This window comes from Hemitrygon akajei, chromosome 24, assembly GCF_048418815.1.
Source record: "Hemitrygon akajei chromosome 24, sHemAka1.3, whole genome shotgun sequence".
NCBI classification, from domain to species: Eukaryota; Metazoa; Chordata; class Chondrichthyes; order Myliobatiformes; family Dasyatidae; genus Hemitrygon; species Hemitrygon akajei.
In genome coordinates, this window is record NC_133147.1 from 3,917,042 (window position 1) to 3,936,772 (window position 19,731).

Below are 19,731 nucleotides of genomic sequence, written 5' to 3' on the forward strand. Positions count from 1 at the left end.
CTGGCACCAGGGAGGCAAACTACCATCCGGGACTCCCGATCACCTCCACAGAACCGCCTGTCTGAACCCCTGACTATCGAGTCCCCTATTACTATGGTCCTCTTTCTTCTATCCCTACCCTTCTGAGCTACAGGGCCGTCCTCTGTGCCGGAGGACCGGCCACTGTCACTTCCTCCAGGTAGGCTGTCCCCCCCAACAGTACTCAAACATGAGTACTTATTGTCAAGGGGTACAGCCACTGGGGTACTCTCTAGTACCTGCCCCTTCCCCTTCCTGACCGTGACCCACCTATCTGCCTCCCGTGGCCCCGGAGTGACCACCTGCCTGTAACTCCTCTCTATCACCTCCTCACTCTCCCTGACCAGGCGAAGGTCATCGAGCTGCAGCTCCAGTTCCCTAACTCGGTCCCTCAGGAGCTGCAATTCGACACACCTGGCGCAGATGTGGACGTCCGGGAGGCTCGGAGACTCCAGGACCTCCCACATCCGACACCGAGAACAACAAGCTGCCCTCACACTCATACTTCCCGAATAATTGAAAATAACAAGGAGAACTAAAAGATAAGCCTGCTGTGCCCTCTTCCGCCTAAGCCCTCTGAGCCCAAGCCCTACACTCTGCTCCCGGCTCACTCCGCTGCCCGCAAACGAAGCTGCCCGCTGCTTAAGGCTGTGTTCTTTTTATATCTTCCCTCCTTCCCAGGCCTCCTTCACGCGCCTGCGCAGTCCTGCCTCTCAGAACTCCGATCTGAGAAGCCATTTGAAAATGGCCGCCGCCGCACTTCTTCTCAAAGCCTCGCTGTCCTCTTCCAAAAGAGGACATGGAAGGTTAGTTAGGAAGGTTCAATCGTTAGGTATTAATATTGAAGTAGTAAAATGGATTCATCAGTGGCTGGATGGGAGATGCCAGAGGGTAGTGGTGGATAACTGTTTGTCAGGCTGGAGGCCAGTGACTAGTGGTGTGCCTCAGGGATCTGTACTGGGTCCAATGTTGTTTGTCATATACATTAATGATCTGGATGATGGGGTGGTAAATTGGATTAGTAAGTATGCAGATGATACTAAGATAGGTGGCGTTGTGGATAATGAAGTAGGTTTTCAAAGCTTGCAGAGGGATTTAGGTCAGTTAGAAGAGTGGGCTGAAAGATGGCAGATGGAGTTTAATGCTGATAAGTGTGAGGTGATTTGTAGGATTAATCAAAATAGGACATACATGGTAAATGGTAGGGCATTGAAGAATGCAGTAGAACAGAGTGATCTAGGAGTGGTGTATTGTTCCCAGAAGGTGGAATCTCATATGGATAGGGTGGTGAAGAAAGCTTTTGGTATGCTGGCCTTTATAAATCAGAGCATTGAGTATAGGAGTTGGGATATAATGTTAAAATTTTACAAGGCATTGGTGAGGCCAAATTTCAAGTATTGTGTATAGTTCTGATCACCAAATTATAGGAAAGATGTCAACAAAATAGAGAGAGTAAAGAGGAGATTTACTAGAATGTTACCTGGGTTTCAACACCTAAGTTACAGAGAAAGGTTGAACAAGTTAGGTCTTTATTCTTTGGAGTCTAGAAGGTTGAGGGGGGACAATAGAGGTATTAAAATTATGAGGGGGATAGATAGAGTTGACGTGGATAAGCTTTTTCCATTGAGAGTAGGGGAGATTCAAATAAGAGGACATGAGTTGAGAGTTAGGGGGCAAAAGTTTAGGGGTAACATGAGGGGGAACTTCTTTACTCAGAGAGTGGTAGCTGTGTGGAATGAGTTTCCAGTAGAAGTGGTAGAGGCAGGTTCGATATTGTCATTTTTTTAAAAATGGATAGGTATATGTACAGGAAAGGAATGGAGGGTTACGGGCTGAGTGCAGGTCGGTGGGACGAGGTGAGAGTAAGTGTTCGGCATGGACTAGAAGGGCTGAGATGGCCTGTTTCTGTGTTGTAATTGTTATATGGTTAAATCGCTCTCGGTGACAGCCGCCACCATGAATTGCCTCCGACTCCAAAGGGAGTTTACATTCTATCGCTTGCGATGATTGTTAATCACACTTTTTCTGGCAAACAAAGAGTTTAGTTGTTTTCCCTGCTTCCTCGGCCACCAGCCAGGCGTCGCTGAGCTTCACCACCACCACCTGAGCCGGAACTGGTCCCTGATTTGTGTCTTCGTTGCCTGTGTGTTGTCTAAATCTACATTGCCAGTGATGCTGCTGCAAGCTAGACTTTCATTGTCTCGGAGCCTCACTGTACCAGTGCACAGGGCACTGAGTTCAAATTCCCTTCCATCTACATCCTACTCCTCTTCCCTCCATCTCTGTACACCCCCCCATCCCTCTCCCTCCTATCCCCTTCCCACTATCACACCCACCCTGACATTGTCTCCTCTCCCCTCTCCCTCAGGTACAAGAAAGGCTGAAAGCACCTACCACTAGGCTCAGGAACAGCTTCTACCTGGCTGTTATCAGATTATTGAACAGTGTCCTAGGATGTCAAGATGGACTCTTCACCTCGTAATCCATCCTGTTATGGTCCTGTTTATTGTCTGCCTGCACTGCACTATGTTACAATTTAATCTGCATTCTGTTATTGTTTTCCCTTATTCTACCCCAATGCACTGTGTAATGATCTCATCTGTATGAACAGTTGCAAGATTTTCACTGTACTTTGGTACATCTAACAATAAAAAAAATGACTGCCACAGCTCAGCATATCATGGAAACCAGCCTCTCTGTCCACACTTCCTGCTGACTTGATAAAACGGCCAGCAAAATCAAAGACCCCTCTCACACTGGACACTATCTCTTCTCCCCTCTCCCATCGGGCAGAAGGTACTAAAGCCCAAAAACATGTCCCACCAGGCTCAAGGACAGCTTCTACCCCACTGTTATCAGACTATTAAATAGATCTCTAGTGTATGTAATTGGAGTCCTGCCCTCACAATCTATGTCGTTATGATCTTCCACCTCGTTGTCTGCCTGCACTGCACTTTCTCTATAAGACTTTATTCTGTATTCTGTTATTGTTTTACCTTGTTCTACCTTAATGTCCTGTGTAATGACCTGATCTGTATGAATAGTGTACAAGACAAGATTTTCACTGTATCTCAGAATACATGACAATAATAACCATACCAGTGATTACAGGCTACGAACAGTGGGAGCAAGGGAGGAACATGGGAGGGGTGAGGAATATAGGAGGGGATGAGAGATGAGGGAAAGGGTAGGGAGCAACTGAGGATTAGAGGGAGGGAGTGATCATGCAGGGGAGGTTGGGATGATGGAGGGGAAAGAGTGAACATGAGGGGAGTGAGGGAGGGGGGCAGGGGAGAGGAATGAGGGACAATGGAGGGTCACCCTCGGCGATCCACTCACCTTTATTACTTTTGGCATCCTCCATCCCTGGGAAAAGCAGCAACCATAACATTAGTGGGGCAGATCCAACCTCCATCCCTCTCTCCCCACTCCTGATCACCACCCATCACCTCACTCATTCTCCATCCACCCCCTCCATCCATCCCTCTCCCCTCCACCCCCTTCTCTCCGTTCCACCACTCTCCCCAACTCCCTCTGTACCTTTCTGTCCCACTCCTTCCCTCCATCCCCATCCCTACTCCCTCCCTCCGTCACACAGTCACACTCAGTCCCTGCATTTCACCCTTCCTCATCGACTCCCTTTTCCTCCCTCCTACTCTCGCTCCCCTCCCCTCCACCGGACACCCTCCAGACATCACAAGACTCTGCTGCTCAAAGCATATCCCTGCATTTTATACCGCCTCATGTGACCTGCCGCAAGACGCGGGTGCCTGTCGGGGCCAAAGCCCCATGGACCTCACTTCCCCGTCCTCTCTACCTCCCTGTTAAATCTACCCCCACCCCCCAAGTGTACAGTTCTCACTGCCTCAGTAAAGCAGCCTGCAGAATCAATGACCCGACCCACTCCATATATTCTCTCTTCTCCCTCCCATCAAGCAGAAGATACAAAAGCCTGAAAGCACGCCCCACCAGGCCCAAGAACCGCTTCTACCCCACTGCTGTCAGACTATTAAATAGATCTCTAGTGTATGAAATTGAGCTCGTGCCCTTACAATCTATGTCGTATGATGTTACACCTTATTGTCTGCCTGCACTACACTTTCTCTGTAACTGTAACACTTTATTCTGTATTCTGTTCTTGTTTTCCCTTGCTCTACCTCAATTCACTGTGTAATGATCTGATCTGTAAGAACAGTGTGCAAGACAAGATCTTCACTGAACCTGGGTACCTGGGATAATAATAAGATAATTTTCCCATGATCCTGGTGTAATCTGTGTGTAATTTGTGTTCTATGTGCTGTCTGCTATCTGTCAGTGATTAAACGTTGATTGCAATACAGGAAGACCAGACTGACCTTGAGCTTTATAATGCGTCTCTATGCCATCCTGTAAGAGAAAGAGGAGAGAGTGGCAGGGATCACTCACATGTGAGTTGGTACAACTGCTCAACACAGCACATTGGGAAGGAAGGGGTTGTAGAGTCGCAGTAGTGTGTTACAGCTGAATGCCAGAGGGTCGGGGTAGCAGACGCCGAAACATAGAGACATAGAAAATAGGTGCAGGAGTAGGCCATTCGGCCCTTCGAGCCTGCACTGCCATTCAGTATGATCATGCCTGATCATCCAACTCAGAACCCTGTACCTGCTTTCTCTCCATACCCCCTGAACCCTTTAGCCACAAGGGCCATATCTAACTTCCTCTTAAATATAGCCAATGAACCGGCCTCAACTGTTTCTTGTGGCAGAGAATTCCACAGATTCACCACTCTCTGTACGAAGAAGTTTTTCCTCATCTCGGTCCTAAAAGGCTTCCCCTTTATCCTTAAACTGTGACCCCTCGTTCTGGACTTCCCCAACATCAGAAATAATCTTCCTGCATCTAGCCTGTCCAATCCCTTTAGAATTTTATACGTTTCAATAAGATCCCCCCTCAGTCTTCTAAATTCCAGTGAGTATAAGCCTAGTCGATCCAGTCTTTCTTCATATGAAAGTCCTGCCATCCCAGAAATCAATCTGGTGAACCTTCTCTGTACTCTCTCTATGGCAAGAATGTCTTTCCTCAGATTAGGGGACCAAAACTGCACACAATACTCTAGGTGCGGTCTCACCAAGGCCTTGTACAACTGCAGTAGAACCTCCCTGCTCCTGTACTCAAATCCTTTTGCTATGAATGCCATCATACCATTTGCCTTTTTCACCGCCTGCTGTACCTGCATGCCCACATTCAATGACTGGTGTACAATGACACCCAGGTGTCGTTGCACCTCCCCTTTTCCTAATCGGCCACCGTTCAGATAATAATCTGTTTTCCTGTTCTTGCAACCAAAGTGGATAACCTCACATTTTTCCACATTAAATTGCATCTGCCATGAATTTGCTCACTCACTTAACCTATCCAAGTCATCCTGCATCCTCTTAGCATCCTCCTCACAGTTAACACCGCCGCCCAGCTTCGTGTCATCCGCAAACTTGGAGATGCTGCATTTAATTCCCTCGTCTAAATCATTAATATATATTGTAAACAACTGGAGTCCCAGCACTGAGCCTTGCAGTACCCCACTAGTCAATGCCTGCCATTCTGAAAAGGTCCTGTTTACTCCCACTCTTTGCTTCCTGTTTGCCAACCAATTCTCTTTCTTTTTCAATCTCTTTATTATTATTAATAATATTATGAACAAAATACAATTGATATATTAATAAAGGGATTACAAACATACAAATTCCCATTACACATGAAAGAATACATAAGCAATGATTACAGTATAAATGAGTTTTCCCAAAACATGGACCATATAGTATATGTATGAACAAGGTAAATCTAGGTATTTCATAATATATGATATAAAAAAACAGAAAAAAGGAAAAAAAATGATTGCAAAATTGACTAAAATACTAATCTAATAACTAATGAAGAAGCAAAAAGAAGCAAAAAAAGAAAAAAAAAGAAAAACTAAAAAGGAAAAAAAAGGGCTGTTTATAATATCTCACAAGAATACATAATCATCAGTGTCATCAACTCCAATCCTCTCAACATAAATAAGATTAAAGCTGGAAAATTCAATAAGCTTGGAACAGGGTCATATTATATCATATGAAAATATTGAATAAATGGTCTCCATATCTAATTTAATAGAGGTATCGAATACACCACTTCTAATTTTTTCTAAATTTAAACATAACATAGTTTGAGAAAGCCAATGAAATACAGTGGGAGGATTAATTTCCTTCCAATTCAACAAAATAGATCTTCTAGTCATCAAAGTGAGAAATGCAATCATTCGACAGGCGGAAGAAGATAAATGAAGTGAGTCATTAGGGTTTGCGGTAATAGGATGGGGTTGTAAATCGATGTTCAATACCGCAGAGATAATATCAAAAATATCTTTCCAATATTTTTTCAAAAGCGGACATGACCAAAACATATGAGTTAAAGACGCGATTTCAATTTGACATCTATCACAAATAGGGTTTATATAAGAATAAAAATGAGCTAATTTATCCTTGGACATATGGGCCCTATGTACGACCTTAAATTGTATTAATGAATGTTTGGCACATATAGATGATGTATTAACTAATTGAAGAATTCTATCCCAATTCTCAATAGGAATAATAAGATTAAGCTCTCTTTCCCAATCATTTTTTGTTTTATAAAGGGGCCCTGAATGTATCTTCATAATTATATTATAAAGTTTTGATATAAACCCTTTTTGAAAAGGGTTTAATTCGAACAAACTCTCCAAAATATCTGAAGAGACAAAATTTGGAAACGTAGGAAGTACCGTACTTAAAAAATGCCTAACCTGTAAATATCTAAAAAAATGAAATCTAGGCAAATTATATTTATTAGATAATTGCTCAAAAGACATAAAGCAATTGTCCAAAAATAAATCAGAAAATCTTAGTAAACCCTTAGTTTTCCAAGCCAAAAAAGCTTGATCTATAATTGAAGGGTGGAAAAAACAATTAGATACAATAGGAATATTTAAAACGAATTGAGTCATCCCGAAAAATTTCCGAAACTGAAACCATATATGTAAGGAATATTTAACTATCGGGTTGTCAATTCGTTTTGGCAATTTAGAAAGAGCAAAAGGGAGAGAAGTCCCTAAAATAGAACCCAGAGCATAACCTGGTACTGATTTAATTTCCAAACTCACCCAATGAGGGCCAAAAGAACCATCCCAGTCTTTCAACCAACATAACAAATATCTAATATTAACTGCCCAATAATAAAATCTGAAATTAGGTAATGCCAACCCACCTTTCTTCTTTGTCTTCTGTAAGTATATTTTACCTAATCTGGGATTTTTATTCTGCCATATATATGAGGAAATTTTTGAATCAACATTAGTAAAAAAAAGATTTCGGAATAAAAATTGGTACCGCTTGAAAAATATATAAAAACTTAGGTAAAATAACCATCTTAATAGCATTAATCCTACCTATCAGAGATAAAGATAATGGTGACCACTTAGTAAACAAGCCTTTAATCTGATCAATTAAGGGTAAAAAATTAAACCTAAATAATTCTTTATGTTTTTTTGTGATTTTAATCCCTAAGTAAGTAAAAGAGTCATTAACTAATTTAAAAGGTAAATTTCCATAACTTGGGACCTGTCTATTCAAAGGAAACAATTCACTCTTATTAAGATTTAACTTATACCCAGAGAACTCACTAAATTGAGCCAACAATGATAGAACTGCTGGAATAGATTTCTCAGGGTTAGAAATGAATAATAATAAATCATCTGCATACAAAGATACCTTATGAATATCTGTCCCATGATTAATACCCAAAATATCCTGTGATTCTCTGATAGCAATTGCCAAAGGTTCTAAAGCAATGTTAAATAGTAAAGGGCTAAGAGGACAACCTTGTCTAGTGCCCCGAAATAAACAAAAAAAAGGGAGATCTTTGATTATTAGTAAACACCGAGGCTACTAGAGTGTGATAAATCAGTTTAATCCAAGAAATGAATGTCAGACTAAAATTAAACTTCTCCAACACATAAAATAAGTAAGGCCATTCAACTCTATCAAATGCTTTCTCCGCATCTAATGAAATAACACATTCTGAAGTGCTATGTGAAGGAGTATAAACAATATTCAGTAATCTCCTAACATTGAAAAAAGAATAGCGATTTTTAATAAAACCGGTTTGATCTTCCGAAATAATTTGGGGTAATACCTTCTCCAGCCTGGAAGCCAGTAACTTGGAAAAGATCTTGGAGTCCACATTCAATAAAGATATTGGTCTATAGGATGCAGTCAGTAGGGTCTTTATCTTTCTTCAGTATTAAAGAAATGGAAGCTCTATAAAAAGATTGTGGCAAATTCCCCAATCTAATTGCTTCTTCAAAAACCCTGCATAACCAAGGTGACAGAGTAGCGGAAAAACATTTTAAAAATTCTACTGTATACCCATCTGGACCTGGTGCTTTCCCAGAATTCATTGAGGAAATAACCCCTTTAATTTCTGCATCCGTAATCGAAGTATCTAATATTGAAAGATCATCGGATGATAATTTTGGAAAATTCAATTTCTCAAGGAAATCACACATGGTATTATGATCCTGAGGGAATTCTGATTGATACAGGGAGGTATAAAAGTCTTGAAATGACTTATTTATCTCATCAAGGTTAACTGTCAAATCCCCATTCTACTGACGAATCTTAGTGATTTGACGTTTAACCAAAACATTCTTCAACTGACTAGCTAACAGTTTACCTGATTTATCACTATGTATATAAAAATCAGATCTGGTTTTCATTAATTGATTTTCAATTGGAGATGTAAGTAATAAACTATGTTCCATTTGAAGTTCAACCCTTTGTTTGTAAAGCTCCTTACTAGGAGTGATCGAATATTTCTTGTCAATCTCTTTAATTTTATCAACCAATAAAAGAGTTTCCTTCTTAATGCGTTTCCTCAGACCAACAGAGTAAGAGATAATCTGTCCACGTATATACGCTTTAAAAGTGTCCGAAAGTGTTCCGCAAGAAATATCATCCGTGGAATTAGTTGAAAAGAAAAAATCGATCTGCTCCTTCATAAATTTAATAAAGTCCGGATCTTGCAATAAGGTCAAATCGCCATTGTCTAACATTAGAAGCTGTATCCATAAATTTAATAGAAAGTTTTAATGGAGCATGGTCAGAGATAGCTATAATATCATAATTACAACCAATTACCGAAGGAATAAAACAAGAGTCAATAAAAAAATAATCAATTCTCGAATAGGAATGATAAACATGTGAGAAAAAAGAAAACTCTTTGTCATTAGGATGCTGAAATCTCCAAATATCAAAAATTCCATTATCAGTCAAAAAGGAGTTAATACAAGTGGCCAACTTATTGGGTAAAGTCTGAATAGATATAGATTTGTCCATCAAAGGATTTAAACAACAATTAAAGTCACCACCCATTATTAACTTATATTCATTTAGATTAGGTAAAGAAGTAAATAAGGACTTTAAAAAATCAGGACAATCCACATTTGGAGCATAAACATTAACCATAGCAACCTTTTTATTACAAAGTAAACCCGTAATTAACAAAAATCTACCATTTGGATCCGAAAGGATATTGTGTTGAACAAATGCAATAGAGGAGTCAATAACAATTGAAACTCCCTTAACTTTGGCATTCGAATTCGAATGATACTGTTGACCCCGCCAAGACCTAAAAAAGCGATATTTGTCCTCCTTCCTCACATGAGTTTCTTGTACAAAAATGATATGAGCATTGAGTCTTTGGAATACTTTGAAAATCTTCTTTCGTTTAATCGGATGGTTTAAACCATTAGTATTCCAAGACACAAAATTAATGGTCTGAGTCATGCTTCTAAAGTCAACCCTTTGGTATAGAAAAGGTTAACCAAATTATAAACTCATGCACCCGGAAGAGGAACAAAAATAAAGAGCGGACCCGGAAGTGACGACATCGTAGACATATTTGTAGTTCAGAAACAGCCCAAATAAAAAAAACTAAAACAAACTGGTAAAAGAAAAATAAAATTAGAAAACAGACCATCCCCCACCCCCACAAGAAAAAGAAAAGCCAAAATATAGCTAGAAAAAGGAAAAAATGAGACTAATTCTACCCCCATATCAGCGGAAGACCACTCAGTATATAAAGGATATATATTTTAAAAAACCACCCCGACTTTAAAATTAAACTAAACTAAAAACCATGCTTCTTAATATACTTAGTTGTAAAAAAAAGAATATAATCACTAAAAGCTTATAAATCGGGTTATAACCCAAACAAATCAAGAAATATTTAAACTATGATAAGCGATGCATTATAGGAAGAAGACGAGAAAAGAAAAAATAATACCATCTTAAACAAAACCAAGAATATTTTTCCAAAAAACCACCATCTTAATAAAAAAGAATTTCCCTTCGAAAGGTTAAAAATATACCTTTGAAGGAACAAAAATAATAGTCAAAAATATAGTATAATGGTTAAAGTGTATAAAACAGAGCGATTAATAAAACGAAAACACACTTTAACTTAAATATGAAGTATAGGATAAACCTACACCAATAACCAGAGACTAACTCTGGTTTAAGAAATCGAAAACCATCTTACACGATCAGAATCACTCATTTATTAGAGATTAGTGTCTGTGGCAGTAGGGAAGTTCTCCTCCAGATACTTTCTCGCTTCAGATGTAGAAAGGAAAACCTGGCATGGAGCATTCGACGGAGAGATTCTAAACTTCGCAGGGTATAAGAGCGCAGGTTTTAGATCTTTCTCATAACATTCAGACATCAGAGGTTTAAAAAGAAGCCTTTTCTTCATAACTTCAGGACTAAAATCTTCAACCAAACGGAAGTGGTACTCTTGAAATTTAATCATTCCAGCCCGCCGAGCCACACGAATAAGTTGTTCTTTGTCGTGTACATAGTGAAACCGGACAATTACCACCGGGGGTTTAGCTGAAGCACTCGATGAACGACGCCAAATTCTATGTGCTCGATCAAGTAACAGGGGATTCTCTGGGAAAACCGACAGGACAAATCTTTTAAAAGTTGAGCAAAATATTTCGAAGGATCGCCTTTTTCTATGCCATCTGGGAGACCAAGTATACGTAGGTTCTGTCTTCTGGACCGATTCTCAAAGTCGACACTCTTGGCTTTAAGTGTTTCCACCAGTTTAATGGTCAAAATTAAATCCTGTTGCAATTTTTCAATTGTCAAATCTCGTTTCCGAGCTTCTTCTTGCAGAGACGCAATAAGAACCTGCTGCTGGTTAATTACTGAATCCGTCTTAACCATATAATCTTGAAAAGTCTTTATATCTTGTTTAAAAACTTGTTGTAGTTCATCAAATTTTTTATCCAAAACCTCCATAAACAGTTCATAAGTTAATTCAGTGCGTTGTGGATGAGCTTGCTTCTTTCCATTACCGTTCGGGTTGCGCCCCGGTTCTCGTCCTTTAGATCTAAGGGCCATTTCTGTTTGCATATCTTCAAAAATTCACAATAAACTCTTAACGATAAGCCCAAGAAAATAGCAAAAATCTTTTGGTGTAGGTAAAAATAAGTTGGATAAGGGTGATCAAAGGTTAAAAAAAGTAAAGGTTATGGAGCGAATCTAAAACAGTACTCACTCCATGAGCATGTCCCGCTGACCCCCCCCCCCCACCAACCAATTCTCTATCCACATCAATACCATACCCCCAATACTGGATGCTTTAAGTTTGCACACTAATCTCCTGTGTGGGACCTTGTCAAAAGCCTTTTGAAAATCTAAATATACCACATCCACTGGCTCTCCCCTATCCACTCTACTAGTTACATCTTCAAAAAATTCTATCAGATTCGTCATACATGATTTTCCTTTCACAAATCCATGCTGACTTTGTCCGATGATTTCATCTCTTTCCAAATGTGCTGTTATCACATCTTTGATAACCGACTCTAGCATTTTCCCCACCACCGATGTCAGACTAACCGGTCTATAATTCCCCGGTTTCTCTTTCCCTCCTTTTTTAAAAAGTGGGGTTACATTAGCCACCCTCCAATCCTCAGGAACTAATCCAGAATCTAAAGAGTTTTGAAAAATTATCACTAATGCATGCACTATTTCTTGGGCTACTTCCTTAAGCACTCTGCGATGCAGACCATCTGGCCCTGGGGATTTATCTGCCTTTAATCCCTTCAATTTACCGTAGATTCCGGACTACAGAGCGCACCTGATTAAAAACCGCTGGCTCTAAGTTTAGAAAGAAAATCAATTTTTTACTTGTACAGGCCGCACCGGATTTTCGGCCGCAGGTGTCCCACGTTGTAATATGAGATATTTACACAGAAAGATATTACACGTGAGGATTTTTTAACTTTTAGTTAAATCCATATGGTAACATAAACAAATACATATTGCAAATGCTTTTTTTCGAACCATGCCTGTAACGCGGCTACTTTTAAATATACGTTGCGTATACTTTTTTACTGAACAACATTCCAATATCTCCTAACAACTGGTAAAAAATATATATACTGCAGCCTACCAGGAAAAGTTATTGATCGCCTTTAACTTAAAAGCAGCGTTCACTCAGATCCAATGCCGCTCGCGTAATGCCGCTCGCCCCCCCGCCTTCCCGTTTATCGCAAACTGGCATTTTTCCCACAAGACGCGGCGAAACCGGGTGTGACGTCATAGCATCCCGCGATGTAGTACAGAAAACCAATATAGTTAAAACACTTCTAACTTTAACTAGAAAATGAATTACTAAGCGAAAATATTATAAACTAAATAACTGCCATAAAGGCAGCACAATGCTTTTCTTCGAGTGTTTTCCATGTTGATGAGGGTGAGTACAAATGACTGATTTACAATAATTTAATTGTGAAAGTGCGCTTGATTTATCGTACAATTTCATTGGACCTCTGTGAACTACTCATCAATTTTATTGGTCTACTGTTACAAGGCAAAATGTTTTTGGCGGCATGAAAAAAATCATGCATTAGCCACACCGTATTAAAGGCCGCAGAGTTCAAAGCTGTTCAAAATGTGGGAAAAAAGTAGCGGCTTATAATCCGACATCTACGGTACCTAACACCACTTCCCTACTAATATGTATTTCCCTCAGTTCCTCCATCTCACTAGACCCTCGGTCCCCTACTATTTCCAGAAGATTGTTTATGTCCTCCTTAGTGAAGACAGAACCAAAGTAGTTATTCAATTGGTCTGCCATGTCCTTGTTCCCTATGATCAATTCACCTGTTTCTGACTGTAAGGGACCTACATTTGTCTTGACCAATCTTTTTCTTTTCACATATCTATAAAAGCTTTTACAGTCAGTTTTTAAGTTCCCTGCCAGCTTTCTCTCATAATCTTTTTTCCCTTTCCTAATTAAGCCCTTTGTCCTCCTCTGCTGGTCTCTGAATTTCTCCCAGTCCTCAGGTGTGCCGCTTGTTTTTTGCTAATTTATATGTTTCTTCTTTGGACTTGATACTATCCCTAATTTCCCTTGTCAGCCACGGGTGCACTACCTTCCCTGGTTTATTCTTTTGCCAAACTGGGATGAACAATTGTTGTAGTTCATCCATGTGATCTTTAAATGCTTGCCATTGCATATCCACCGTCAACCCTTTAAGTATCATTTGCCAGTCCATCTTAGCTAATTCATGTTTCATACCTTCAAAGTTACCCTTCTTTAAGTTCAGAACCTTTGTTCCTGAATTAACTATGTCACTCTCCATCTTAATGAAGAATTCCACCATATTATGGTCACACTTACCCAAGGGGCCTTGCACGACAAGATTGCTAACTAACCCGTCCTCTTTGCTCAATACCCAATCTAGAATGGCCTGCTCTCTAGTTGGTTCCTCGACGTGTTGGTTCAGAAAACCATGCCGCATACGTTCCAAGAAATCCTCTTCCTCAGCACCCTTACCAACTTGGTTCACCCAATCTATATGTAGATTGAAGTCACCCATTATAACTACTGTTCCTTTATTGCACGCATTTCGAATTTCCTGTTTAATGCCATCCCCAACCTTACTACTATTGTTAGGTGGCCTGTACACAACTCCCACCAGCGTTTTCTGCCCCTTAGTGTTATGCAGCTCTACCCATATCGATTCCACATCCTCCAGGCTAATGTCCTTCCTTTCTATTGTGTTAATCTCCTCTCTAACCAGCAATGCTACCCCACCTCCTTTTCTTTCCAGTCTATCCCTCCTGAATATTGAATATCCCTGGATGTTGAGCTCCCATCCTTGGTCACCCTGGAGCCATGTCTCTGTGATCCCAACTATATCATATTCATTAATAACTATCTGCACATTCAATTCATCCACCTTGTTACGAATGCTCCTCGCATTGACACACAAAGCCTTCAGGCTTGTTTTTACAACATTCTTAGCCCTTATACAATTATGTTGAAAAGTGGCCCTTTTTGCTTTTTGCCCTGGATTTGCCTGCCTGCCACTTTTACTTCTCACCTTACTACTTTTTGCTTCTACCCTCATTTTACACCCCTCTGTCTCTCTGCACTTGTTCCCATCCCCCTGCCTCATTAGTTTAAATCCCCCTGAACAGCAGTAGCAAACGCTCCCCCTAGGACATTGGTTCCAGTCCAGCCTAGGTGCAGACCGTCCTGTTTATACCAGTCCCATCTCCCCCAGAACTGGTTCCAATGCCCCAGAAATTTGAATCCCTCCCCCTTGCACCATTTTTCAAGCCACGTATTCATATGAAATATCCTCCTATTTCTACTCTGACTAGCATGTGGCACTGGTAGTAATCCAGAGATTATTACCTTTGTGGTCCTTTTTAGTTTATCTCCTAACTCCCTAAATTCAACTTGTAGGACCTCATCCCATTTTTCACCTATATCGTTGGTACCTATGTGCACCACAACCACTGGCTGTTCACCCTCCAATTCCAGAATGGCCTGCAGCCGCTCAGAGACTTCCTTGACCCTTGCACCAGGGAGGCAACATACCATCCTGGAGTCTCATTTGCAGCCGCAGAAACGCCTATCTGTTCCCCTTACAATCGAATCCCCTATCACTATAGCTCTCCCATGCCTTTTCCTTCCCTCCTGTGCCACAGAGCCACCCATGGTGCCATGAACTCGGCTGCGGCTGCCTTCCCCTGATGAGACATCTCCCCCAACAGTATCCAAAACAGTACATCTGTTTAGGAGGGAGATGACCTCAGGGGACTCCTGCACTACCTGCCTACTGCTACACTGTCTAGTGGTCACCCTTTCCCTTTCTGCCTGTGTAGCCTTTACCTGCGGTGTGGCCAACTCACTGAAAGTGCTATTCACGACTTTCTCAGCATCGCGGATGCTCCAGTATGAATCCAATCGCAGCTCCAAACGCTCAATGCGGTCTGCCAGAAGCTGCAGTTGGATACACTTCCTGCACACATAGTCGTCAGGGACACTGGAAGTATCCCTGATTTCCCACATGCTGCAGGATGAACAAACCACGGGGCCGATCTCAGCTGCCATGACCTACCCAATACTTGCGTCAACTTTTGAAACTTTCTCCTTTTAAAGGAACTGACCCGACCTTACCTCACTTGGAGTGAAGCTCATCCTCAGCCTCTGCTCGCCAAAGCTTCACAAGACAAAGCCTTCCTACTCTGTCTCCCACTACTTCGTCACCTGCTACAACGTCGCCCGCTCCGTCTAACTGTTCTCTTTAAATACTCCCACTGCCTCACAGTCCGACTTACATGCGCTTGCGCAGTTGTGCCCCCGTTAAACTGCCGAAGAAAATGAAGGGACGGGGCAGGGGGTCGGATGCCGAGGGGGTGGAGTGGGAGTAGGTGGGGGTTACAGAAGCAGAGGGGATGGACGGGGTGGTAGAGAGGAAGGACAGGGCAAGAGAGGGGTGAAAAAGAAAGGGAGAGAGGCAAAAAGATGGCGAGAAATTAAGCAAGAGGGAGATGGAGCTTGGATTGAGGTGATTCTCACCTTGTAACATCTCACCAATGTGGTTTGGCAGCCGTCCACCTTGAATCCCTCAGACCTATTGAGTTTGGTTATGGGCCAATGAAAGACGTCGCCATCAGCAACTGCTGTCCCCTGTAGGAGTGAAAACCCGGGTAGGGAATCAGGGTTGTGGGGAGGAGAAGGGAACAACACAGTTCTCAACAACATCAACTCTGCCCTCTTGCTTGTATACACCCCTCTCGCCCCCAACATGCTCATGACACCATCGGGACAAACACTTTGACCATCTACCCTATCCTGTGTAGTGTAGGATGGGGAACTTGATTTACTTATTTAGAGCTGCAGTGCAGAACAGTCCTTTCTGGCCCAACAAGCCACACTGCCCAGCAACCCACCCATCTAACCCATTTAAAAGCCATCTAGACAACTTCATGGATAGGCAAGGTTTACAGGGCAATGGGTTAATCGCAGGCAGATGGGACCGTCTCTCTAGGCAAGACCACAGTCAATTCTTTGGTCTTACTGACGTGGAATGCAAAGTGGCTGCTGCAACACATTCAACAGCGGATCCATCTCACTCCCGTATGCCTCCTCGTCAAGACTCTTCAGGCTTTCTGAGTATGGACCATTTGGGGGAGAAGGGTCTGCTGAGGTGCTGTATATCTCAGTGATTCAAGTGTACCCAGCGCAGTCTAATCCTCCCTGAGAGCGTCGCCCGAGATGGACGCAGTGATCTGAAAGATTCACACCGTCACCCACCACCCTTAGTGCCCACCGGTTCTGAAGGATACTTACATTAATGGAAAGATGTATATAGCTACAGGAAATATTGTAATGTTTGAAATCCAATGAGCAATCTGATGAATAAGTTACATTTTTCACTCTGATGACATTATCTGTGAAAAAAGAACACATACAAATTAATCACCGCTGCATATCCAGCACACAATACAAACCCCAACGCTGAGCGGGCGGTCTCAGAGTTTGTGAAATAGGAGAAATAGACCATTCAGCCCATCTAGTCTTCTCCTGTCAGGTAGTGGGTATACCCAGCCACAAATCAAGAATGGCCCAGGCTCTGTCCCCGGATTGTGTCACTCCCATGGGTACCAAGGAATGAGATACAGGATGGGGTCTAATCCAGGGTTCAGTGCCTGTAAACAGTATTCAGCCCTAATAGAAATTTTCATGCTTTATTGTTTTACACCATTGAATCACAGTGGATTTCATTTGACTCTTTTGACATTGATCAACAGAAAAAGACTCTTCTGTGTCAAAGTGAAAACAGATCTAGACAAAGTGATCTAAATGTAATGCAAATATAAAACACAAAATAATTGATTGCATAAGTATTCACCCCCCCCCCCTTAATATGACACAGCAAATCATCACTGGCACAGCCAGTTGATTTTAGAAGAAACATAATTAGTTAAATGGAGATCACTGTGTGCAGTCAAAGTGTTTCATTTGATTGTAGTGAAAATACACCTGTATCTGGAAGGTCCAATTGCTGGTGGGGCAGTATCTTGGCAAAAAGTACACCATAAAGACAAAAGAACACTATAAGCAACTCCGTAAAAAGGTTATTAAAAAGCACAAAAAAAAATCCAAGTCACCTAATATCCATTGGAGTACAGTTCAGTCAATCATCAAGAAATGGATAGAATATCACACACACACACACACACACACACACACACACACACACACACACACACACACACACACACACACACACACACACACACACACACACACACACACACACACACACACACACACACACACCGCCCCCCCCACCGTCGTCCAATCTATTCAAAGTTCAAAATACATTTGTGATCAATATATGTATAACTTTTCTTGCATTCATAGAAGAAAAAAAGAAATACAATAGAAATTGATGAAAAACTATGCATAAACAGTCAAAAGCTGACAAACAACCAATGTGCAATAACGAGAGAAGCAATAATGAAAACAATACTGAGAACGAGAATTGTAAAGAGCCCTTGAAAGTGAGTCAGTAGGTAATAGGATAGGTTCAGAGTCGTAGTGAATGAAGTTATCCACTCCAGTTCAGGGGACTACTAGTTGTGGAGAAATAATTGTTTCTGAACCTGGTCGTGTGCGACCCAAGGCTCCCGTAGCCCTTGCCCTATGGGAGTGATGAGAAGAGGGCATGATCACTCACTCAGTGTCAGCAAACCCATACTCTTCCGTCCGTAATATCAACAGTAACGCACACAAAATGCCGGAGTAGCTCAGCAGTTCAGATGGAAAGGAATTCAGAGTTGACGTTTTAGGCCAGGCCGAGACCTTTCATCAGGACCCCGCTCAGTTCCTCGAGCATTTCATCTCCTCTCATCAAGGAGGAGGTACAAGTATCTTAGGACAACATACTCAACGTTTTAGAAGCAGCTTTTTCGCCACCGCCATCCAATTTACGAATGGACACATTTTCCGACATGCGCCCTTGATATGAAAGCTGACAGGTTCTTGATTAATCGGCAACGGGAACCAGGCAGGAGAACAGAAACGAAGGTGATAATAAATCAGCCTTGATCGAATGCGGCGCAGCCTTGACTAAATTATGTTGCAATACAGTATCTGAAGGCCTCTAAAGACTGCGGGCGGGGAAGAAATCCTTCATCCAAAACTCGAAACCCTACCCCTCTCTTTTCCCCACCGACCTTCCAAAAAAAAAGGGCCTCTCATGCAGCCGAGGTGTAGCTCGGACCGGACATCCCCGGCACACGGGAATAAGGGCGGCTGGAGGGGGTCGTGTGCTCACATGGGAAGGGTCCGGATCCACCCCCCACCGACGGCAGCTCCTCACCTTCAACAAACACCGGAGTGTATAGCCAGACGAAAATTAGTTGTAAAATCACAAGCAAATGCCTAAAGAGCTCCATATTCCTGTGTGTATGTTGCTATGAATGAAGACTTCCGCGTTGTGCTGTGCTACAAGATGATGCAATAATACACATAGCCGGCCAGGCAGCAACTACAGGAAGGAGGACAGTCGGCGTTACGGGCCGAGACCCTTTGTCAGGATTATCCGAAAGAAGAGATAGTAAGAGATTTGAAAGTGGGAGGGGGAGATCCGAAATGACAGGAGAAGACAGGAGGGGGAGGGGTGAGGCTAAGAGCTGGAAAGTTGAACGGCAAAAGGGATATAGAGCTAGAGCAGGGAGAGGATCAGGGGACAGGAGGCCTGGGGAGAGCGAAAGGGGAAGGGGAGCACCAGAGGAAGATGGAGATCATGCCATCAGGTTGGAGGCTTACTAATTAATAACTCTTAATAATTTCTCATTTGGCTCCTCCCATTTCCTCCAAACTGAAGGTGTAGCTACGGGTCCCAGCTCTGCCTGCCTTTTTGTTGGCTTTGTGGAACAGTCCATGTTCCAAGCCTATACTGGTTTCCGTGCCCCACTTCTCCTCCGCTACATCGACGACTGCATGCATGCTGAGCTCGTTGACTTCATTGGCTTTGCCTCCAACTTTCACCCTGCCCTCAAATTTACCTGGTCCATTTCCAACCCCCTCCACTTTCTTGATCTTTCTGTCTCTATCTCTGGAGACAGCTTATCTACTGATGTCTACTATAAGCCTACGGACTGTCACAGCTACCTGGACTATTCCTCTTCCCACCCTGTCTCTTGCAAAAATGCCATCCCCTTCTCACAATTCCTCCATCTCCGCCGCTTCTGCTCTCAGGATGAGGCTTTTCATTGCAGGACGAAGGAGATGTCTTCCTTTTTTAAAGAAAGGGGCTTCCCACCCTCCACCATC

General features: G+C 42.1%; 1 protein-coding gene across 6 annotated transcripts in view; it reads right to left on the bottom strand.

Moving 5' to 3' along the window:
• The window catches only part of LOC140715813 (uncharacterized), a 52,739-nt gene extending 33,669 nt beyond the window's left edge, over positions 1 to 19,070 (bottom strand). For 3 of the 6 annotated variants that reach the window (XM_073028208.1, XM_073028206.1, XM_073028207.1), the window contains exons 1-5: positions 18,776 to 19,070; positions 16,738 to 16,838; positions 15,964 to 16,074; positions 4,374 to 4,404; positions 3,358 to 3,384 (exon numbers count right to left, since the gene is read on the bottom strand). In XM_073028208.1, the coding sequence (XP_072884309.1) occupies positions 3,358 to 3,384; positions 4,374 to 4,404; positions 15,964 to 16,074; positions 16,738 to 16,838; positions 18,776 to 18,851 (346 nt within the window). In that variant the 5' untranslated portion in view covers positions 18,852 to 19,070. Of the gene's footprint in view, positions 1 to 3,357; positions 3,385 to 4,373; positions 4,405 to 15,963; positions 16,075 to 16,737; positions 16,839 to 18,130; positions 18,319 to 18,339; positions 18,636 to 18,775 lie in introns of those variants that run through there. The other 3 variants (XM_073028205.1, XM_073028209.1, XM_073028210.1) reach the window with 3 other exon arrangements.
• Between the last annotated feature and the right edge of the window lie 661 nt (positions 19,071 to 19,731).